The 24,712-nt window shown below is 44.6% G+C and overlaps 1 protein-coding gene and 1 long non-coding RNA gene across 3 annotated transcripts in view; one reads left to right on the forward strand and one right to left on the reverse strand.

Annotated features, from left to right (window-relative positions):
- The first annotated feature begins 248 nt into the window (after nt 1-248).
- LOC120094203 (uncharacterized) lies at nt 249-15,498 on the forward strand. Its single transcript, XR_005488297.2, has 3 exons — nt 249-587; nt 2,223-2,355; nt 12,617-15,498. It is a non-coding gene; the product is annotated as an uncharacterized LOC120094203 (long non-coding RNA).
- Myzap (myocardial zonula adherens protein) overlaps nt 757-24,712 on the reverse strand; it is an 87,335-nt gene continuing 63,379 nt past the window's right edge. Inside the window, exons 11-13 of one of the 2 annotated variants that reach the window (NM_001014211.1) lie at nt 20,655-20,738; nt 11,233-11,333; nt 757-1,640 (exon numbers count right to left, since the gene is read on the reverse strand). In NM_001014211.1, the coding sequence (NP_001014233.1) occupies nt 1,544-1,640; nt 11,233-11,333; nt 20,655-20,738 (282 nt within the window). In that variant the 3' untranslated portion in view covers nt 757-1,543. The remainder of the gene's footprint in view (nt 1,641-11,232; nt 11,334-20,654; nt 20,739-24,712) is intronic. The other variant, XM_039081753.2, reaches the window with a different exon arrangement.

Consider the following 24,712-nt stretch of genomic DNA (forward strand, 5'->3'; position numbering starts at 1 on the left):
CTGAGGAAGGATACTTGATATTGTCCTTTGGTTTGTGTAACACATGTGTGTACATACACATACTTGCATGCACATATGTATGCACATACCAATACACATATGTGTACATATGCACATGGCACATACATGTACACGCACATGCACATGCACATATGTATATACACATACTTGTACATACACACAAAAACATCTACAGATGCACACATGTGCACACACACATGCACATACACACAAACGAACACGCACTTCTTTTTTTTCCACTTTATCCAGACTCAAGGTGATTTAGTCAATGGACTACTTTGTTCAATTGGTTTTTCCAAACTGGGTGAAGGAAGGGAGGCTGTAAAGGGAAATTTCAAATGATTTATTTTATATTTTACATGTATATGTGTGCACATCAGGTCCCCTGAAAGTGGAGTTAGAGCAGTTGGAGCTTCCACGTGGATGCAGGGAACAGGACCCAGGTCCCCTGTAAGAGCAGCAGTTGCTCTTGTCTGCTGAATGATCTCCTCAGGCCCGGAAGGTTATTTTAAAAAGGAGGATCTAACGCTTTTGTGATCACGAATGGATCTTACTCTTTTCAGAAGGTATGTTAACAAAGTGTATTTCAGGATTTGAAAAGGAATGCAATCTTATAACTCACCCTTCTCCTATGAACCAACTGATGAAAGATCAGCAGCATATGACCTTGACACCCTGACCTGCTGAGTGCTATCCCTTCTGCATAGTCATGGACGAAATAGAAAAGAGACATTATTAGAACAAAATAGATAGACTTTATTAAATATATGTTATGTGGGTTTTAATATCAAAGTAGAGTGTGCGTGAACGGACTCCTCATCCATTTAACAAAAATATCAATTGTTGCTAACCATGAAATGATTAAATGCCACGACATACACAATTGTTTTTTAAGTGAGAAAGAAAAGAATCACAGCTTGAATAAATAGAGTGTTCTCAGCTGGTCCAATCAAGGCATAAGGCACACATTGAAATGAGGGATTAGTGAATCAGAAAGCAGATACTCAGGCACACACACAGTCTCTGAACATGGCGGCTCCCACAATCCAACACTCATTCTCCCTGGAGGAGAGAGCTGTGCGTGCTGCGAGTCTTTCCCTCCAGGGTCAAGTGTCTTCAGGCACCCATGCTTCTTGTGCACAGGCTTCTCCATGCAGGAGAAATACTGCTACTAATACTTTTTTGGGTAAACAAAACCTTTATGATGTAACAAAAATAACATTTTTAACTAATGCCCTTTCCCTCCAATCCAAAATCGAGTAAAACAGAAAATAGATGGTAAAACCTGGACTTCAGCATCCACGGAAAACAAATGATGGCTGTGAGTAGCAGGGTCAGTTCAGTGTCTGAAATACAATCTCATGAACCAGCCCTTGCTTGTTCTCCCTGCCTCCGCTATCCTCAGATTCCCATTCTGGGTCACACCATGTCTTTGAGGAAGCAATCACCACCCTCTCCAGACTTTTAAGTCACAGGCTTCAGGACCCTTTGGCATCTGCAAGAGGCATATGTCTCTGAGGACCTAAGTCAGCGTCTTCTTTGAGGTTAACTCCAGGACTCTTGTGTACGGGGTGTAACTCCTGGAGGGCACTGCGATTTCACGAGTCCTGCCTGTTGTGCTGAGGAACAAGAAAAAAAGGAAAATGAGATAAAACCCTTCATATGTTTCATGTGATAAGAACTCAGCACCAAAAACCAAGAACGGGGTGATTAATAATGCAGCTGCATATTTCACAGAAACATTATAAATGGGGATTTGATGTAGACTGAATATTTGTGTCCCTGCAAATTCAGAGCTGAAATTCCCCCACCCCCTAGAGTGATGGTGTCAGGAAGCAGTGAGGCTGTGAAGATGGAGACCTCATGCATAGGATTAGTTCTTCCATGAAAGCTCAGAGAGCACCAAGAGAGGAGAGAGGAAGGGCAGCTGTCTATGAACCAGAAAGCAGGTTCTAACCAGACACTGAATGTGTTGGTGCATTGGTCTTGGACTTCTCGGCCTCCAGTATGAGAATGAATTTGTTTGATCTTTAGCTTCTAGTTCATTTTGTCCAAATATATAAACTACATTTCCCCAGCCTCCTTTGCAATTAGGTGGGCCATGTTACTGATGGGTAGAAATGATTCATACTGTTTGAGGTTTAAATGGTACAACCATATTATTATCTTACATGTTCACCTTCTCCTCTCTTTTATGTAAGGGCTTGGGTGGGGAAGATAGATCCAAGAGGACTTCAGAGCCCGAGGAAGTCATTGATGGAAGAATCCTAGGATCCTGACTGACTGTAGAGTAAGGACCAGCCCCACCTGCCTTGAACTGTGATAGATATGGAGGTGAGTCGCTGAGGCTTGAAGGTACTACAGTCACATTTTGCCCCAACAACACAATGATCCAACACACAGGAAGCAGAACAGTTTACTTCCTTGCCACAAACTTCCCATGTCCAGTTATTCACAAAGTGGTATGGACTATATAAGAAGGGTGACGGACAGGGGTGTCAGATCTTACACATTGCATGTCTCCCCTAGGAGCCAGTTATATAGTAATTTACTTCATGATTAAAATCTTCCATCTTGGAGGCAAGCTCATTAGACACAAGATGTGAGAAAGGAAGTGAAACCATGGAATGTTTGAGGGAGAGGTGAAACATTCCATCCTGCAAGGTACCTCCTTAAGCTCAGGAAATAAACAAGTCAAAGGGTTCAGGATGTCCCTGAAACTGACCAAAATCCAATCATTCTCCAAGCATATACAAGCAATAGAGACAGCTGAAAGACACTCATAGATCAGCTAAACTTTCTGAGAGAAGCAGGAGCCAAAGCCAGGGGGAGTTGGTGTATACCTTTAATCTCAGCACTCAGAAGGCAGAGGTAGGCAGATCTCTCTACAAGTTTAAGACCAGTCTAGTCTACATAGCAAGTTCCAGGTCAGACAGAGCTATACAGCAAGATTCTATCTCAAAATAAAGTAAAACAAAAACAAAAAGAAGGGGAGGAGGAGAAGACCAGGCTAGTTGCAGCAAAAAAGTTCTAGGCAGATCAACTGATCTACCTAGAAAGGACACTTTCCAACCTGATGAGTTAATTGTAGACTCTGCAATGTGGTCCAGCTTTCTAGCTTTCATTACCTACGCTAGGGTAGCTTTTGGCAAATCTTTTCTGCTCCTGTAAGTAACCTCAGTAAAACTCATTGGTTCATTAAGTTCTAGTTTGATGGTATCCTTACTTGGGTCTGTCATTGGTCCCCTATCTAAGTAAGTCAACATTTGCTCACACCTCCCCAGAAATCCAGTGTGTCTTTTCCATACATTCCATTCCCCAGGCATACTGAGAACCACCACTACCCAGGCTCTGACACAGCAGTGGCAGTGTCCCCTATCAAAATAATTTGCATCTGTGTCCATTGCTAGGTCTGATATCTCTGAGGGTAAAGACCGTGTTTCACTCATCTTTGTGACATCAGCAACTCACAAAGGCAAAGGCTGATCTTGTAACTTCCGGTCCACACAGTCATGAGGATGAAAACCAGTGAGTTTGACGCTGCACTCATACAGGAATCCCTAGGGTGTGGCACTTCAAGAAGTCCCTGGTGACCTGGATAGGCAGGTTAGAGGACTAGTGGGGCAGAAACCAGATGGCCTTGTGTGCCAACTCCAATGAAAATTCCATGCAACAGAAATGGTCTCCTGTGACAATATCCTAAAAGCTCATAAAATGCAGAAATATTTATAAAGGTGAACCTTCTGGGTTTCAAAAACAGGCGCTCACATCCCAACCTTTCAAAAATGCAGGGTGGGGCGTTTTATTAAGCTGCTCACTAGGATGCAATAGGACTTCAAGAGTATAAGTCATTTCAGTCACGGAACCAAAATTTGCCTGTTTGCTGAAACATAACTGGGGTCCTGCTAGCCTTTTATGAATCCACAGAGAAGCAGTTTCCCCAGAGGCTGAGGGCACTAACAGAACCAAAAAAAGAAAAGAAAAGCAAAACACCAAAGCTTTGGCAAAGGTCTACTTTATATTTTGATGCAAGCCTTTAAAGCACTTACTATGTGCAGGGTACTAATGGTCATGGAAATATCTGTCACCAAATTGTACCTACTAAGATATAACTGAGGGGGGTGGAGAGATGGCTTGGCAGTTAAGAGCACTAGCTGCTCACGCAGAACACCCAGGCTCAGTTCCCAGTGCCTACATGGTAACTCACAACCACCAACTACAGTTCCAGGGCATCTTATGCCCTCTTCTGGCCTCCAGGTACTAAGCATGCATATGGTACACACATATGCAGGCAAAACATCATAAAATAAGATAGGTCTATCCAAAAAGTTAAAAGGGGGTGGGGGCTGGAGAGATGGCTCAGTGGTTAAGAGCAACAACTGCTCTTCCAGAGGTTCTGAGTTCAACTCCCAGCAACCACATGATGGCTCACAACCATTTATACAGGAATCTGATGTCCTCTTCTGTTGTGTCAAATCAGCTAGATACACACACACACACACACACACACACACACACACACACACACACTATATATATATATATATATGTATATATATATATAAATTCTTAAAAAATGTAAATCTAAATTTAAAAAAAGAGAGAGATAATAGAGTTTACTGGAAACCAGGTTGCAATTCATTAAGGGGTGAAAGAAAAAAGTCTCATTTTTCTCTCTCCTTTTTATTTTTTTCTGCGTTCGGAGGCCAGATGACCTTAATTTGTTCTCGATGACTAATTACTATGTATCATACTTTTCAAACTGATCTCATTCCTGAAAAAAAACAAGGACAGGTGTTCAAAACCCTTGAACTACAGACAGCCACGCCCCATGTTCTTGTTCTGTGACGAGACCCTTGCTCACTAGAAATAAATGCAATGAAAAGACGATGAGGAGAGGAGGGACAGGAAACTGGATACAAGGAGGAAAGATGGGTATCCATCAGGGTGGAGAGAGCAAGGAATGGGGGCTTCTGAGGATGCCAGGAAGGTGAGTGATAGCACGGGTGAGCAGTCCACGGGCAAAGCAATCATGGCTGAGATATGGCTGTCCTGGGGCCACAGCGAAATGGAGGAAACACCCAGACTCTGAGCACTCTCGGGCTTGGGCTGGGGCCCTGTGTTTGTTAGCTGTCTACGTGGTAGCAAGCTTTATGCTGTGAAGAATAGCCTCCCAGCCAAACAGCTGCCACCTCCAGCTGTGCCTGCTGGCACAGGGTCACCACAACTGGGCTGGGTGACGACTGGCCTTCCTTACAGGAGGGGAGGGAGGATCTTAGGCCCTTCACCTCAGTATCCAGACTTTTTTTTTTGTAACCAGCTATATTCAATTCTTCCTTAATTGATAGTGCTCTCCGGGTCTTGGGATGGGGCTAGGGTGGGGCTAGGGTACACAAGCTTGGGAAAGCTAGGGGAAGGGGGCTCTGTTCCTGTGGCTTTAGGAGAAGCTATGGCACATGCTGGGTGATGACTTTCTAGTGTTGCTGGTTGGGGTCACCCATGTTTCTATCAGTAAGCCCCCAACCATTCACTGTAAGTAAAGCCCAATGAACTCACTGGTGGAGGGGAAAGAACTCTGGATTGTCATCGGAAACTTATGGGTGGGGATGTGTATATGTAACCTAGTGCTTCCCCCCTCCCTCGAAGCAGAGAAAATTCCCCAAACGGACGGACTGCCAAACCTCCCTTCCTTTAGTTTAGATTTTAGTTTTAAAAACAGGTCTCACTATGTGCGCTCACTTCAATCCTCCTGCCTCAGCTTCCCCAGTCAAATTTCCCTTTTCAAGGTGAGGAAATGAAGACTCGAGGAATGCAGAATTTTCTCCAAGCTACGCAAAAGGCGACTGGCAGACCCAAGGTACAGACCCAGGTCTAACACACAAGCAGGCGTCTTAGCCGCATCTAAGAGCTGACTCTGGAGAACAGGCTGACACACTTAGCCTGGAAATGGTCCTTAGAGGACCAAACAGACACCAGCTGGAGGGCTCCAGAGGCCAGAGGCTATAAGGAACGAGGGCTTGTGTCCCAGGAAGGCTCCGCCACAGGGAGGAAAGGGAATACTAGGGACAGGTACAGTCTTTGCAGGTACTCTGAGGAGAATGAGGCGCCATGAGAGAAGATGGAGGGCAGAGCAGGAGGATGAGAGAGCTAGGGAAGGAGCATCCTGTGTAAGAGCAAGCATTGTTCTGCCTCGGAAGGGCTATGGGGAGATGGTACCACACAAGGGTGAATTGAGTGCCTAGGCCACAGGCACCATTTCTGAGCATGTCTTAGGGGACGGTGATTAGGAAAAGGAACAGAGCCTTCTGCTGGCTGCTTGACCAATGTGAGTATCGAAGCACAAGTCAGTGTGGCTTCTTCTAAGATCTCTGCTAAATGAGCAAATCCTTATAACACAGGTCAGCTTCCTAAATCCCCACATGCTACACACCTCTTGCATATTCATCCAAAGAATACTTATTGAGCATCATCTGAATACCAGACTCTACAGTCTGGATGCTCGCTTCCCAAAGAGCTCCAGGAATCAAAGGACTGGGCCCTATGGGGCACTGCTAGAAGGTGGTGGTGGGGCCCCATAGGAGGCATGGCCTCACAGGAATTCCATGGTGGCCGTGGGGGGTACCCTTCAGGGGGGTGTGGATCCCTAGTCTAAGTTACTCTATTTCTGTTCTTCCTGGATCATGGGATAGACAGTTTTTATTTCACCATGCAGTGCCCTCACCAAAAGATCTTGGAATAAGCTAAGTCTATACAATACTCTTTCTACTTCACCTCGGTAGTCCATTATAGTAGCAATCAGGCAACTAATACCCTCGTCCGGGGGGTGAGCAACTCAAGGCATTTGCAATGCTGCCAGGAAAGGGGGCAGTGTGCATGGTGCACACCTTAGAAGAGGGGGTTAGAGCCATTATGACTAAAGAAGAGGTCAATGCGATCTTGTTACTTGTGAGTTATATACTCTAGGGGCAGCAGCAAGCATTTGACCCCTGCAGGTGTGGGAAGTGAGTGGGAGGGCTCCTGCTCCCCGTGGCGAGAGCCTGCGGCGCCTGGAACACACAAGGATCACTGTGTGTCTCAGCTGACAGAGCTCTGGTACTCCCCTAGCCTTCCACTCTACACAGGGTCTAGAGGATCCGAAGCCACGGAGGGTTTAACTGAGGAGGCCCATGCACACTGAAGCACTGTATATTTGACTGGGTTACCAGTCGTTGATAACTACCTATAAAAGTTGGCAAAATCACCTTAGTAAACCCAAACTCATTTATATTGGATATAGTGTGTTTTACATATAAGAATCAACATTGGGGTTTAGTTCATTGTAATGCTGGCTATTTAAAAAAAGTGATCTGTGTGTGTTTGTGTCTGAATTTGTACACACGGGTGCCGTATTTGCAGGGGCTGGATGTGGTTGTTGGAGTCCTTAGAGCTGGAGTTAGAGATGGTTGTGAGCCACATCCAACATGGGTGCTAGGACCCAGCCCTCTGCGAGAGCAGTAAGTGCTCTGCACTGCTGAGCCATCCATCCCTCCAGCCCCTTCCTGGCTATGTTTTACTAAGTTACCTACTTGTCTACGTCTTCTCATCTAATCCTCACAGCAACGCAGGTTCACAGCTATCGTCCTTTTTCCCATTCCATGGCTGAATGTGTCCAAGTTTCAGAGAGCCATCAGCCTGCTCAAGGCTGAAGTCAGCCAGCGGCCGGCACGGCAGGGTACGCAGGTGCCCTAACTGTTCTACCGCCATACCCTGCTGAGCAATTCGAGGCAGGAGAAAGAACCACTTCTGTGAATTACCACTTCTGTGTAATTGAGGCTGAATTCAATACTTTCTGATCAAAAACACTGTAGAGGAGGCTGTATAAAAAAATCATTCTGAGCCGGGTATGGTAGCTCACACCCACAGGCCCAGTCCTTGGAAGGTAGAGGCAGCAGGATCAGAAATCCTCAGCTACATGATCACCTGTCTTAATGAAACCAATGTATAAGAAAAGGAGGGAAATAAAGTAAGTAAATTCAAATAAGTAAAAAATTTAGATATAAAGGTATTCTGGGGCTGAAGAGATAGCTCAGTGGTTAAGAGCACTGACTGCTCTTCCAGAGGTCCTGAGTTCAATTCCCAGCAACCACATGGTGGCTCACAACCATCTGTCATGGGATCCGATGTCCTCTTCTGGTGTGTTTGAAGACAGCGACAGTGCACTCACATACATAAAATAAATAAATCTTTAAAAAATATATTCTGGAAAGCCTCAGGGAAGACTTTACTTTCTAGGTCTGAGTTTGAAGTCCACATAAGGAAAAGGCTTTTATCAGGATGCACACAACACAGCTTGGTGGCCTTGGGCTCTTTTTCTTCCTTCCTTTGTACCTGTCTATATGTGTATGGGCATGTGGGTGCCAAGGTGTACACATGGAGGTCAGAGGCTCTTTCCACAATGTGGGTCTCAGGGATCAAACTCATGTCCTTGGGTTATTGGCAAGCAGCTCTACCCACTGAGCAATCTCACCAGCTCAGCCACCCTCAACTTACTGAGTTATTTCCAGGTACAAATGGCTGTACCCAGCCTCAGAAACCTGGTCTCCCCCTGGCTGTGCGGCTTCCAGAAAAGAGAGTTGCTGTTTTCTCTGGACCTTCAGATTTGCTTCCTTTGGAATGTAGGGATTCATCCAGACTATGGGGCTCCGATCTGGTTTTGCCCATAGGCTTCTATTTAAGCCAGACTTACTTAGAATCCAACATTCAAAATTAAGTGCTGGCTTAGTTTAGTTGGAGCTGAGAAGGCTATGGGGAGGGAAGATGTTTCCCAGAGAACACCTCAGTAATCTCCCCCCACCACCACCTCCCCAGAAGCCCCCACAACAGGGCAAGGCCTTTGTGAGAAGCCAAGTGGAAACCCTGCCTCGGGATCACTCAGAAGCTCTTGTCTCCTCACCCCTGTGACCTGAGGGTGCTTTTCACATAGTAGGCACTTCATAAATATTTGAGAGGAAACGGGTGAAATATTATTCTGCCCTTTCGGAAATGTGGTTATGTAGTTTTCATTTCCTCCGCTGACTGACCTAAGCAGTTAAACTGCCACAATGGATCCTGAGGGAAACCCAAATGCTACATTTATGGAAAAGCCGCCTTTCGATTCGGACATGCCTTCCAGGCTCACTGTGGCCATAAGTTAAGGGTCTGTCAGCACTTCCATTATGAAAGCTGTTTTGTGGTTTCATAACGCAGCCATAAAAGTTTGCCTCCGGCTCTCCCTGGGTGTACAAATTGAAAAGCTTGTTTTAAGCCAAAATGTGGGAATCAGAAAACAAACAATTTATTGGTTTCAGACATGGTTTTGTGCCCGTCTTGGCCAAACAAGATTTATGATGTGAGGAAATAGAATGAGCTGAGACACTTGCTTTCTGAAAAGCCTGAGAGAGAGGGAAGTGACCAAATTACTTATATTTCAAAAGGGTCCCCAAATACAATCAGTCATTTCTTTTGCTTATATTTTCGTCAAGTAAACCGCGTCCTGTGCTGATGAGATGCTGAATCTACTTCATGTATCCTTGTCTTTTTTAAAAAGCAGTTCCTGTTAATTCTGTTAGAATGGTATAACTGCCTGTTTACCCGGACATCAGAAAACTGGCAAAGAAAGTTCAACAATGCTGTTAGTGAGTTCCTCTGACGATAGCAAATGGCTGGATTTAATCAGAAAGAACCCATCAGTCACAGATTTAGAAGTAGGAAAATGAGGTCTCACCGTACCACGTTAGTGATGCTGGAGACTCAGTAAAGCCACTGACTTTTAAGACTGGGAGGCCAAGGCCTCAGCATAGAAAGAACTTCAGACACCAGGCTACAGGTGGTTAACAGGACCAGGCGCAGGCAATCCCCATCCCAGCTGGGCAATCGGCTGGTCACTCCTTCCCAGCAGATGCTACTATTAAAGATCCCAGGATCTGACACCTTTTCTGGATCACTGCACGACCCATGCAAGTGTGCACGCCTATAGCAAGAGTCCTTTCTTGTTCTCATGATACCAGGGCTTGGCAGTTCACGACTCTGACGACCTTAATCACAAGCCATACGGCATCAGCAACCGTATTATTTCACGTCTGGGCTGAACACAATTGAGCACCTAGCCGTGGCAAGTTTGTTTCAGTTGGAAGCAGGACACTAAAATCACAGATTCAACTTTCACTCAGCAGGGCACAGACCTCCATGTGGGCAGGAGCTGAAGGATAAACAGTCAGCTTAGTAATGAAGCTGGACAATCAAAGGCAGGATTACAGTCTGTCTTAGGGTTATCATTTGTAGTTGACCAAGCAGGAAAGGGTTTGTTTGGCTTACGCTTCTATAGTACTGTTGATCATCAAAGGAAGTCAGGATAGAAACTCAAACAGGTCAAGAATCTGGAGGTAGGAGCTAATGCAGAGGCTGTGGAGGAGTGCTGCTTACTGGCTTGCTCTCCATGGCTTGCTCAGCCTGCTTTCTTAGAGAACCTAGGACTGTGAGCCCAGGGATGGCCCCACCCACAATGGACTGGGCTCCCCGTGTCCCCATCAATCACTAATTAAGAAAATGCCCAACTAGCTTGCCTACTGCCAGCTCTTCTGAAGGCATTTTCTCAACTCAGACTCCAGATGACATTAGCTTATGTCAAGTTGACAGCCAGCATGAGATAAAGGAAAAAAGAAAACTAGCCAGCACACAGTCTAAGATCATTATGATGAACCAGATTCAAACCAGACGTTTGAACTTACTCAGTAATGGTACTAAGGAAAAGATGAATTTTGTTCCTCGTTGGATGTTCCCTTTTAAGGTGTCCAGCACACCCTCTAACATGGTTATTGATGTCTTCCTATATCCTGTCCCTCCTCCATACTCTACTCTCAGGTGGGAATAAATCTTATTTCTCCCTGTAACCTAACTGTTTGGAACAGTGTACAGAATGAATGAATGAGTGAGTGAGTGAATGAATGAATGAATGAATGAATGAATGAATGAACAAGGACAGGCATGCAGTACCTGATAGCCATGGCTTCCTCAGTTTCTCCTTCCCTGTCTCCTCCACATAATTCTTCTGCCTACTCAGAGTCACCACTTAGCTTTAGAGCTGCACTTTTCAAAGGGAGAATTCGATTCTGTTCATCACAGCCCAGGAAAATATTTTTCTTAAGTCAAAGAAGGGTTTTTTTTTGGTCAGAAAAACAGGAAATTCCTAAATACCTGGGTAGAAGATCACAGCCCACTCCAATTTCTCTCGTTTCCACTTCAGTCTTGGGCTGGGTTTCTGTCAAATAGTCCAACCTGCTTTGTAGTTCGTTATTCTAGAATGGAGAAGGAAGTAGATTTAGTAAATCCAGTCTGAAGCACTGACCTCCATCACAGAGTGTGCCTTAGAGTTGATGTTGAAGAAACACCTCACTTCCATTATTACGCAAAGCTCTCCATGTGTGCACATGTGCACATCAAGTTGCGCATTAACATGCTGGCTATGCTACAGCATTATATGTTTTTTTTTTCCAATCAACAATTTGTTGTAGGGACAATGAGATGGCTCAGTGTGTAATAGTGACTGTGACCAAGGCTGCTGACCTGACTTTGAACCCCGGGAACCACATGGTAAAAGGAGGGAACTGACTCCTACAAGTTCTGCATATGAGATCTGTTGCATGTTTGTGAACATCACATGCACACACGTGCACGCACGTGTGCACACACACACACATCAATGTGTTATAGATATCTCTCCAAATTTACTAGTTTTCTTTTTATGTCACCAAACTATGTTAACCGAATCACAGTATCCCATTGTACGGATGTACAGTATTTATTTAATCAGTCTTATACGATGGGTAGTTAGATATTTATCACATTTTTGGCATTATAAATAAGGTGCAAGTCAACTTTTAACACTCCCCTACTAAGCTATAAAATGAGTAAGTCTATTAATTTAATTTAGTGGGAAATGCCTCTATAACTGAATAATTAGTATTTCATAGGTGTGGAAAAATTCAGAATCTCAAACACATAAACTAGAACGAGCTCCTTGGGATTAAAATTAGCATTCTGTATACTTCTCATGGTTTTTATTTTTAAAGCTGGAGCCAAACATTGCATAAGCTATGATTAGATGCCCAGGAATTGGAAAAGTGCCTCATGGGGAAAATTAAGGACAAACGGGCAAGAAAGCTGAGGACGAGGATGCTGGCTTGGCTCCTTTCTAGGTCCAGGGGTCCAGCACCCTCTTCTGGCCTCCAAAGGGTGTTAGATCCCCCAGAGCTGAAGTTATGGGCAGCAGTGAACTGTCTGACGTGGGCGCTGGGAACCAAACCCAAGTCCTCTGCAAGAGCAGTGAGAGCTCTTAACTGCTGAGCCGACTTCCCAGTTCCTTAATTGATTTTTTAAACAAATTCTTTTACATATTTTTAATAATAATAGATTCAATTTTAAAACAATAAAGGCCCTATCTATTGTCTTGGATGGATTACTGAAACTTGATGAGTAACATATAAGATAAAATTTACTGAATAAATGTAGAAATAAATACAATGAGCTTTAAAAAATAATCAGAAAAAAATCACAGCATTTCTCTCTCTCTCTTTTTAAGTTTGAGCTGAGCTGAAGCCACATGGAAGTTTAAATCCTATGGAAGGAGCTGGAAAGTTGGATCTCCGGTTAAGAGTATCATCTGCTCTTACAGAAGACTCAAGTATGGTTCTTACACCCACATAGGCAGCTAACTACTGTCTGTCACTCCAAGTCTACGAGATGCAATGCAACAGGGTTACAAGTCTGCAAGATGACAGGGTTATTTGGTTTAAGGATGTGGGTTGTCACTCAGTAGCCCCCTCTGAATGAGCAATGCCAAGGAGCTGTTGTGTAAAACCTTGGTCTGCATGAGGTTCTGAGACATGGAAATGGTATAAAGAAAGACCATGTACTCACCATGCCCCAGCAACTGATGAGCTATGACAGACCTACAGTCCTACCCTGCCAGGGCACACTCTTCTGGACTCTCCTAGTTATGAGGAAAGAGAAAGGAAAAAGAGGTCTTTCTTGCTAGCGACCCCAGCCCCTATGGCCTGTTCTTCTCTAGTGCAGAAACGTTAATCCTGAAGGTTTCATGGGTTAACCAGGGTGAAGATATATCATCGGGGGCATAAGAGATGGAAATTTGCCTGGACTGCCATGCAGGGAAAGGTGAACAAGTGGCCCCAAAATGTTTTAATTTCATGGGCATTCCGTGTATAGTAACAAATGCCCACAAAAATACAGAAGTTAAGAATTAATACCATGAACACTGAATGAGATCAATTTTAAATAGTATGTATCTTCTGTATATTGGACAGTGTAGGGGAAGGCAGTGGCCAGAGAAGGGAATACAGAACAATGTGCATCCCTGCCAATCTCAGTCTTGCTATGGTACAGAGAACTGAGGAAAACTAGCAACAATGTGATACCATTACAAAAAAATCCACAAAGTATTAGAGTGAACCCAGAAGGAGAAATATCAGAGTCAGGAGAGGGAATGCAGTCACTAGAGAGAGTTAGAGAAAGCAAAGGAGGAGACTGCCCATGTTGGACAGCTTCACAACCACTGGCAACTTCAACTCTAGGAGAACCGACACCCTTTGGGCCAAGAAAGGGAACCTTAAACCACCAAGGCAATGAAACAAATGGGAAGATGAGAACCAGAGTAGGGGTCCCCCAGGTTGTGCTCTGGATTCAGTGGGGGTCTCCAGTAGACCTGTGGAGCCTGCCCATGAGGTGTGAACTAAAAGAAGTATGAATCGGAATGGTAAGGAAGTGAACTGAGGCAAATTCATTCGCTTTTAAGGGGAAGGTCCTCACTGCCTTTTTAGAACAATGAGACAGAATCAAAGTCAGTGGTTCTCAGCCTTCCTAATGCTGCCACCCTTTATTAAAGTTCCTTATGCTGTGTTAACCCCCAACCATAAAATTATTTTTGTTAATACTTCATAACTGTAATTCTGCTACTGCTTGAATTGTACTGTAAATACCTGTGTTTTCTGATGGTCTAAGGCAAAACTTGTGAAAAGATCACGAGGTCAATACCCACAGGTTGAGAACCTCTGATCTACAGTCTCCGTGTTAAAAGGTTCACAATGCCTGGTTTAGAATCCAAAGTCACATCACATGGGAAAAATCAGCAAGATGTGACCCGTTCTTAGGGGACCTGTGATGGACAGACAACAGTCCTGATGCCACCCAGGTGCTAGACTTTGCAGGTGAGGATTTGAATGTTTCTACCATAATTATGATCAAGAGATAATGGAAAAATATGCTCACAGGTAATGAACTAGTAAAGAAAAATAAAGAACCATGTAAGGTTCAACCGTAAATTTTAGAATACAGAAGTATAACATTTATTCTTATTGTTATTATTATTGTCATTAATTAATATTAATTATAATATTTATGTGTATTATATAAATATGCTATACATCATATTTATATACTTTATATAGTATAATACAATATTAACATATTATTAGTATTAGCAATGATAATTATTAATAATAATCTTAGGTAGACTTAGGGAAAGCATAGAGATGGTAAAGGAAGGAATCAATACATCTAAAGGTACATTAATATAAATTATCCAATTAAAAGAAGCTAGGGCTGGCTCAGTGGGTGAAGTATTTGCTTGCCAGGAAGAAGACCTGAGTTTGGTGCCCAGAACCCACATGTTGAAGGCCAATGCTAGGAAACAGATATGGGAGAAGCTTGGGGGCTCATCAGACAACTAATCCTGTGAGTCAGTGAGATCCAAGGATCTCCAGGATCACTGAAAATCCCTGTCTTAAAACATAAGAGGCAGTGGGGGAACTGGAGGAAGATGTCTGACAGGTACATGCATGCACCTGTATGTGAGTGTGTGTGTGTGTGTGTGTGTGTGCGCACGCGTGTGTGCCAGTTGTTAAGGGAGATCCAAGGATCTCCAGGATCACTGAAAATCCCTGTCTTAAAACATAAGAGGCAGTGGGGGAACTGGAGGAAGATGTCTGACAGGTACATGCATGCACCTGTATGTGAGTGTGTGTGTGTGTGTGTGTGTGTGTGTGTGTGTGCGCACTCGTGTGTGCCAGTTGTTAAGGGCCTAATGCTACCGCCTGAACCACAGAAAAGGTGAGGAAAACAAAGGCAGCAAAATTAAAACCCAGCACAAACCTCCGATCACAGTACACTGGGGACAGAGACAGGAAATCAGTTCAAGACCATCCTCAGCTACACGAGTTTGAGGCCATCCTGGGCTACATGAGGCCCTGCCTCAAGGAGAAAAGAGTAGGAAATAATCTGAAGTCATCGTGTGATAGAAAAGTATGGTGACTGTAAGATGTGTTAGCATTTTGTTGACTTTTGAACTAGGAAGCATTTCTAAGGCACGTAGCTTACTGTGTATTAACTATGCCTGTTCGTAACATTGCTGTACTAAGTTGTAAAGAACAATAAAAATAAGTGAAATGATTGAACAGCTCAGTCTGTCACCAGGACTGCACTCTATAGAAGCTTCTGGGACTGAGGGGGTGATGTCTGCTTCTCCTGCTTTTAAACACTACCACCTTGTGTTTGTATGTGTAATGAATACCACTGTGTAGACAGGGAGGCTTGTAAGTCTTCCAAGAAGGATGAACTTGGGCACGTGGGGGAAAGGAACACACACACACACACACACACACACACACACACACACACACACAGGCCATAGTGACCTCCTCTCCCAGCTCCCCTCTGGCTCAGGGAAGCCAGTGGCCAGGATCTGAATCAGATACCAAGATAAGTACACGCCCAATAAAATGTATGAGGAGAGCCATGCTGCAGCCACAGTGCCACCCAGGAGACCTAATGGGAGTCTTAGAAGTGTCCCACAGACACAAGAGAGGCATGTGCCCTGCACTGTGTATGTTAACGACAGGATGGATACAAACCAGACTTTGGATTCATTTCTTGTCACTCTTAACTATCACCAGAAATTCAAGAGTTTCAGCAAGGAAAAAACACAGAATTTAGCCAGCAGGCTTAGCCTAGTCCAGAGGGCTTAGCCACTCGCTGAAGACCACGCCTCTAATTTTATTTTAGGACATTTTTAGAGATTTATTTATTTTATGCATATGAGTACACTGTAGCTGTTTTCAGACACACCAGAAGAGGGCATCAGATCCCATTATAGATGGTTGTGAGCCCCCATGTGGTTGCTGGGAATTGAACTCAGGACCTCTGGAAGAGCAGTCAGTGCTCTTAACCACTGAGTCATCTCTCCAGACCATAGGATATTCTTTTAAAGACTTATTCACTTTTATTTTATGTGTATGAGTGTTTGCCTGCATGTCTGTGCATTCATCAAGTCTGGACTGCTTGTCTAATGTCTTGATGCAGTTTTTGGAGGTGGGGGAGGAGCAGCAAGCTTTCAAATATTAAAAATAAAAGCAGTCTCAGATATGATATGAGTCCTCTCCTTCCTCCTGCCTCTTTAAAAGCTGTGAGTCTAAGCTGTGAGCGGAATGATCTGCTCAGCATACACAGATAATGAGGAAATCTGGGTCAGAATCTGGTCCCATCAGAATCATGCACCTTTTAAAATTACATCCCAACACTGTCATCTGTAAAGTTCAAGATTGAGAACTACGGCATTGAGTGACCAAATATAAAATCACAAAATAAATCTCAATTTTGCGTGTGTTCATGTATGTGCAGTCACATGCATGTGTGTATGTGTGTGTGTGTGTGTGTGTGTGTGTGTGTGTGTGTGTGTGTAGGTGTGTAGGTGAGAGATCCACTTCAGCTGTCCTTCCTCAAGCCTATCCACCTTGTCTTTTGAGAAACACTCTCTCATGAGCTTGGAGCTCACTAAGTAAACTAGGTTTCTGGATGGGAACCCTAGGAATCACCTGTCTCGGGTGGGGCACCACTGCCTGCCTGCTTCATGGGTTCTGGGGATTAAGTTGTCTCCTCCTGTTTGCCAGGTCACTACTTTCCTAAGTGAGCTTTCTCCCCAGTGCTCATAATGCTTTAAGGGAGCATTCATAGCTATCCTCAGCTACAAGCAACAGCAGGTTGAACCTGCCTGAGTCTTACGTGGTCCTGTGGAGTGAAGAACTCAGATGTATACAGGTGCACACAGTTAACTCTGGGATACCACGTGCACTTCCCACCGACCTAAGGACACTACCGAACCAAGTGGTGTAAGAACCAAAGCTCTTCAGTTAGTGACCTATAGGATAGAGAGGCGGAGGCAGATCTGTATGAGTTTGAAGCCAGCCTGGTCTACAGAGCTAGTTCCAGGATAGCCAGGGCCACACAAAGAAACCCTATCATGAAAAACAAACAAAAACAAACAAGCAAACAACAAAAAAGAAACAAAAACACCACTACCAACAAAAAAATCAAACCAAACCAACCAAACAAACAACAAACAAAAAACAAAACCAAAAGAAGGCATTTTGCTATAGCAACAGAAGATTGCTTAAGTAGAGGATGAAATAATCAAATGCCTTGTGCTCGTGTCATTCAAAGGCAACATTAATATATAGTGTATAAGGAGTGATATTAGATGCTGCTATTATAATAGATAATTTTATAATAGAAAAGTAGGATGATCTTAAGATATGTAAGAAATGTGATCGACTTTTAACCTAGAAAGCTTTTCTAAAGCAATGTAGCTTACTATGTATTAATTATATGCCTGTCTCTAATACTTCTATGCTTAGAATAATAAAGTGAGAATCAGCTCACTTAGGACCCCAGATCCCCACAGAAGGACAGTGCAGAATCATCAGTCACACATCAGTTGGATGGGAGGGTGTTTATTGGTGTCAGTTGTCACAAACACACAGCTAGGAACAGGTCAGTAATGGTAAAAAGCTGGGCATCACAGGACATGCCTACCATCCCAACTCTGGAGATGTAGGGACAGGAAGGCCCCTGGGCTCGCTGGCCAGCCAGCCTAATTTACTTGCTGCATTTCCTGCTAGTGGGAAATCCTGACTCAAAAAAGGTAGGTAGTCCTTCTAGGAATGACAGCCAAGGTTGCTGTCCTCTAGCTGCCCCCTGCACCCCCCCCCCCCAACTATTGAACTAAACAAGACAGCAGTCTTGAGAAGGTAAAAAATAAAAAAAGGACACTGCATTAAATCGCGATATTTGGTATTTTGGAATACTTAAGTACAACTGCATTCATTTTTTTCATGTGACTTTATATGTTTGTCTGCTATTTAAAGTCAACAAAGGAAGTGGTCAAGAGCAACTGGCTGTGTTTGCCCTGAAAAGCTAATCAGATTTATAATCAGTGTTTAAATGCTTAAGAAAGACTGGATTCCTAGGCTTGTTCTGAGATGAACATGGCTGTTCCTGTAGGACCCTCCTGCATCCTCTGATGCTCACAGCCTCCTGACATGAATCATCTCCTCAGTCTTTACCAGAAGCTTCCTGTGAGCATCCCAGGAAAAGTGATCCAGCCTAGGTGGCTAAGCGGATGAAACCCTGGGAACAGATACCAGCCATGGTCTGGTTGGGCTAGAGACTGCTCAGTCATCTGGAGATAATCTAAGCTAGTTCTGTACCATATCCCAGAGACCCCAAGTGCCATGAGCCTTGGCTACCCACAGAGGTGAGCTTCCTTTCCCAGGCTCATCTCCCTATTCTAGACTGGGGACTCCTGGAACCACTTCCCAGAGTCAAGTCATATCCACGTCCCAGCAGCCCAAACCATGAGCTGAATTATCTGCACATTAAACAATGCATATATTTGTGAGCTCCACCCCCGACCCCCATGCACAGCACTCCCCTGGACACTTCTGGAAAGCGTGGACGTACCACAGACAGAAACAAGGTGGGCCCACTGGGGGGAGGGGTATTCTCTGAGGTGAGCTTCTACCTGTCAGCATCTCTTCCCCCTTTTCTGAAAACTTCTTCTCTCTGGACACATAGACCTCTTCCAGGGACCCTTGACTGTCACCAGGGTAGATATGCATTTGTACCTGGTACACACAGGGCTATGATTTCAGAAGGAAGTCTTAAAAACAAATGCAGGAAACCAGGGAGGCAGCACATTCCTGAAATCCTGTCATTGGGAAGTAGAGACAGGAGCAGGTGTTCAAGGTCACCCTTGGCTACATGGTGAGTTTGAGGATAACCTGGGTCATTTGAGATACTGTCTTAAAAAAAAAAAAAAAAAGAGCTGGTGCTGGGCCCAGTAACCAAAAAGGAGAATACCTCCAGGACACCAAGACTCATGGCCAAGAGTCATGGCCTTGAATCTGAAACCAGGTCCCTAGAGACCATGAAGCTCCTGGTTATGGCAGCCATAGTCAGTCAGTCCGTCCATCCAAGTTAATGATGACCTGGATCATCATGCCTGCAAGCAGGCAGCAAGGAGGTAGGCGTTAGACTCACACACACCAGCTCTACCGTAAACCTGGACGGGAAATGATGTTCCTGAAACTCAGTCCCGTCTTTATAAAGGGGGAATATCATTTATTCCGAGGGAAGCCCTTTCACTAAGCCAAGAGCAGAGCGCTCACTCAGTATACCCTGCACTCCCTTATATTTTGGGTTGCGAGCCTCGCCTTTAATGGCTCACCCATCTCTCCAGCCTGCGCCAGACATTCCCTGTGCACTCTCGTGGGACTGTCCCACACTCGTGTAGTTATGACTCCTTTATACAGATAAGGAAACTCTCTGACCAATCTGTCAATAAGCCAATCTGCTGTCCTCGGCTGGAATGGTCCCACTCTTTGTGCCTAGGTTATACAGAACATGTGGGAAGGAACTGGCAACGCGCTGCGCACAGTAGGCGCTCAACAAATGACATCCTGCTTTTCCCCCTTGAGTCACCGTCATGTCCCCCGGTGTTTCGTGGGGGAAGGGCTGCACAGAGGGACACTGACAAGGACAGGTGCTTGGCAAACCAGCTCTTTGTGGAGTCAAAGAAGGCAAAGGCTCGATGCCAAGTTCTTAATAAAGAGCCTACAGGGAAAATGCATTTCAGCTCCTTCTATTAACACCCAACCCCCTAAAATTCTTCCAACTCATAATTTCTTCCCCTGGAACTGCCACGAAATCCCCCAAATGCCTTTCAAAGGGCCAGTTGCAAGACCGTGAAGCAACTCCAAGATGCCGGTGGGACCAAGTCACCTTAAAACAGGCTTACTAGGAGGAGCAGAGATGAGCGCTGGATTTTAGGAGTCTTATCCCCAACTGGACTCTGGGTTTTCATGAGCTTGGGTGACACCACCTCCCTATCCTGCCTGTTTTCCCATCTCACGGAGATCACAATCCTTCTTGTGAAACTTTTAAAGGTGCCGAGTAAACCCTGTGAGGGACGCTGTGTGGATCATCCACACTCGAGAACTTGTGGGTAGCGACCACATATTGGGCTTGCAGGGAGAATCCTTGAAGACCCACCAGACCTTTGAGAGCACCGCTGCCAGCAGCAGGCGGGAGCACAGGGAGTGTGGAGAATAAGGAGCCGTCAGAGTTCCTCTGCAGAGCTGGCAGTTAACCTTCAATCAATTTTATAAGGCCAGGAAATAGCCATATTTTTAATTAAGTGTCCACAGCAGGGTCAGCAACATAAAATTTAATGGTGGGGAAGACACCAGCTTGGAAGAGCTGTAGCCTCTTACCTCTCCTTCCAGGAAAGAGATTTTTTCTAAAAGCTGCAGTATCAGGAGCTGCTTCTGTTGCACTTTTTTCTTTAACGATTCAATCTAGAGAGAGACAGGAGAAAAACCGTCAAACAAAACTGTAGAACCGGGCGATTGCAAGGTAATTAGAGGGCAGAAATACCTTCGTTGGTTTGTGCAGAACCTGTGTGCAGACTTCTTTTTCATTCAGTGTTTTTTATTTTTTCCTTTTTGAGGGAGGATGGGTCTCCGATCTCTCTATTACTGGACATGACCTTGAACTCCTAATCTTCTTGCCTGGACCTCCTGGGTGCTAGCATTTCAGGAGTGTACCACCACACCTGTTTTATGGGGTGTTGGGGATTGAACTCCAGCTTCGTGCACATCAGGTAAACATTTGACCCCACTGGGCTCCCTGTACTCTAGATGTATTGTTTCCTGGATCACCTGGAGGCCCAAGAACCTTTGATAACAGGGGATGATGAGACCCAGGGATGTCCTGTTAGGTTTGCTTAGCCAACCTCTCCACATGGATTGTATTGTTTGGACCTCGATAAGAAGGTTATCAAGTTATCGGTTCAGGGAGCATGCTTCAAGACAGACTCAAGTTCACAGAGATTAATTATCCATCATGGACTGATGAACCATGTGCACTTCCAACATTTAGTTACCTCTCTTAATATATTTGTACCTGACCAACCAAGTGTCCAAAGTTTGTTTGGGGAAAGGATCACTAAAAGTATTCATGAGATTCAGAGGGCTAAGGACTCACGAGGACCACCACAAGCAGGACAAGCTCCACAGCAGGTGTGGGCTGCACTGCACTGCCCCCTTTGTAACATCACGTTACACGTTTGACATCCTGGATTCCTTCTGGCTTTTCCCTTAGAAACTGTGTGTTCCGGGACAGACAGAGGTTCTCTAAAAGCAAGGACCAGGGCGCTATGCTACCCTTCCAACAAGCTTGTGCATATGAACATTCAGACATCCATTTATAAAAATCTGCCATTGCAAAGCGATAGAATTCCCATGGAAGGGACCAAGTGACACCTGGAAAAGCTCTCACATGTTGATCATTCAATCCAGAAATACTATTTCTAGCCATAGGTCCCAAAGATACATTGGATGAAATATAAACTAACTTGGACATATGATTTTTATTTCTAGAAAACACAAAACCAACTCTATTAAATAAGCAGCCAGTTGAACGACCTACACTATACCAGCTGAGATCTAGGTACCTTTCAAAAATAAAGTCTCTTACACACTGATATGAGAAACTCTTTTAATTAATTGATTTTATGTTGCATGTGTATTTTGCCTGAAAGATATGTATGTGTACCACATATGTGACCTTTCCAAGGAGGCCAGAAGTGGGTGTCAGATCCCCTGGGACTGGAGTTAGAAAAGGTGACCTGCAATAGGGATGCTCAGAATCGAACCTGGGTCCTCTGCAAGAGCGGCCAGCGCTTTTAACTGCTGAGTTCTCCAGGCCCAGCTTTAGAGGTACAAGAATGTAGCCAGATGGTAGCGGTGCACGCCTTTAATCCCAGTGCTCTGGAGGCAGAATTAGGTGGATCTCTGTGAGTTTGAGGCCAGCCTGGTCTAAAAAGCAAGTTCCAGGATATCTAGGGCTATTAAACAGAGAAATCCTGTCTCAGAAAACAAAAACAACAGAAGGAGAAGGAGGAGGAGGAGGAGGAGGAGGAGGAGGAGGAGGAGGAGGAGGAGGAGGAGGAGGAGGAGGAGAAAAATGTGGAGGAGGAGGAGAAAGAGGAGGAAAAAGAGGTAGAGAGGAGGAGGTGGGGAGGAGGAAGAGGAGGAAGAAGAGAAGGAGGTAGAGAGGAGGAGGTGGGGAGGAGGAGGAGGAAGAGGAGAAAGAGGGGGAGGAGGAAGAAGGGGAGGAAGAGAAGGACGAGGAATGTAAGAATGTGGGTGGTGAGTAGAAGGATGCAGCAGAAACAAAGTCACTTTGGAGAACTGCATTACACCCTGGTATTCCCTGATACTAAGGAACTGTCATTTTGTTGGCGTGATGACAGCGTTGTGGTTAACTTAGAACAAGTGCACGTTTTAGACAGGCACTGTTCACTGTACAGGAAACTTAGATACACAAGCCACGATTTACCTTAACATGGAGCACAGGACAGGAGGAAAGAGGCGCAGAGGAAACCACTGTTGCTACTTGGGCCATTTGCTTTGAACCCAGAATGAGCCTAGTGGGCTTCGCTGATTATTTTCATGGCGCTGGGTGGACTGGGCACTTACTCATTTTGAGGCTGAGTCTCCACCCCAGGCTAGCCTCAAACTCTCCATGTAGTTTATAACGCAAACCCCTGACCGTCCTCCTAGGATTACAGGCTGCACCATCACAGTTTTACGCCGTGCCAGGGAGCAAACCCAGGACATCCTGCATACACAGCCAGTGACCACTCTGTCAACTGACCTATTTCCAAGGTCTGCATTTGGCATTCTTATTATAGCATATTTTAAATTTCAAGTGATATCGTGATAAATCACCCTTTGGGAAGAAAACCTAGCCATATAAAATAGAACCAAGTAAATATACTTAAGGTAAAATGCCTAGTGTGTGTTTTTTTTTAATAACTATGGGAATTAAAGAGAGTAACAAGTTACCTAAATGCCTCTGAAATCTGCCCCCAAGCTAACTACGCCTGAAGAGGCCAACGCTGGCAAGCCTGGGAGGGACCACGCTCATGTGTTGCAGGTGGCACTGTAAATTAGAATGACCCTTCTGGCCGTTTAGCCATAAATATTAGGATCCATAACACTGTTCAGACCCTTTGACCCACTAATCCCACTCCTGGGAACCCGTCCTAAGGACATAACTCACACACAGGAAAAACGCTGCATGTAGAGAGATGTCCTTGCCTCCATTAGTTATAATAGAGGGAAAATGGAAATAGCGTTAATGCCTTGCACTAAAGGAGACAGCCGTAAATCACGAGGTAGCAGCATGATCGAGTGTATTACACGAGGACGCTAGAAACAAACACGTTGCAAAGTCGGGAGAGGGTGTCTATAAAAGGCCTCAAGGGACAGGAAAACAAAAGTTTACCAAAGTGAAAAGAAAAACCATTGAAGGGATTAGGGAAGGGAAATAATTTGTCTCCATTTTGTACAGGAATGGCTTACAAAAGTCATTGCCATAACACTGCTTTGCCTGTCCTTCTTACGGTCTTAGTTTGTGTGTGGAGATACAGACTGGTGTGTGTGCACACTTGTGCACGCATATGTGCACGTGCATACACATATGGGGTCTGAGGTTGGCCCTGAGAATCTTCCTCTGTTATTTCCACCCCATGTTCTGAGACATGGTCTCTCTCTGACCTGGGAGCTTATAGGTTACAGGAGATTGGCTGCCCAGGGAACCCTATCTCTGTTCCATCTCGTCATGGAGACTACAGGTGCAGTCCACCGTAAACAGCTTTTCATGAGTGGTAGGGGTTCAAACTCATGTTCTCACGTCCTCAGGTCAAGTACTTTACCAATGGGCTCAGTGCCCCAACCCTCAAGATTGATAAACTAACTTTCAGTTTTTTGATTTGTTTTGTTTTTACCTTTTAGTGGTACTGAGTATTGAACCCAGGGCCTTGTACATGCTAGACGAGTACTCTACCTCTGAACCATGTCCCTGCCTTAAAATGACTTGTCTTTAGGTAGTAGCCAAAATGAGACCTGAAATTCACTGAAGGGCCTAAATCGGTAAGGAGAAAAAATTCCATCAAATAACATAAAAAGTAACATCAAACACCCAGCCTTCCTGCCTCTGAAGGACTCTCAAAAGGCTTGGAGGTCAAGGAAACTAAAATCAGGCCTCGGAGAGCAGCAGGGACCTTGGGACATGGGGAGCTCATGGGAAGGCGCAGACCACCAGCTGGCTCTTAGGCTTCAGTTTTTAAAATGATCTCAGTTTTCCATACCTGTGGGCCCTACAATCTCAGATCCAAACTATAGTCCAGAAGTAGTTTATTATCTGCATTGAATGTGTATGGATTGTCTCCTTGCCACGATTCCTTACATAATATAGTATAAAA

The sequence above is a fragment of the Rattus norvegicus genome, chromosome 8, assembly GCF_036323735.1.
Source record: "Rattus norvegicus strain BN/NHsdMcwi chromosome 8, GRCr8, whole genome shotgun sequence".
Classification (NCBI taxonomy): Eukaryota; Metazoa; Chordata; class Mammalia; order Rodentia; family Muridae; genus Rattus; species Rattus norvegicus.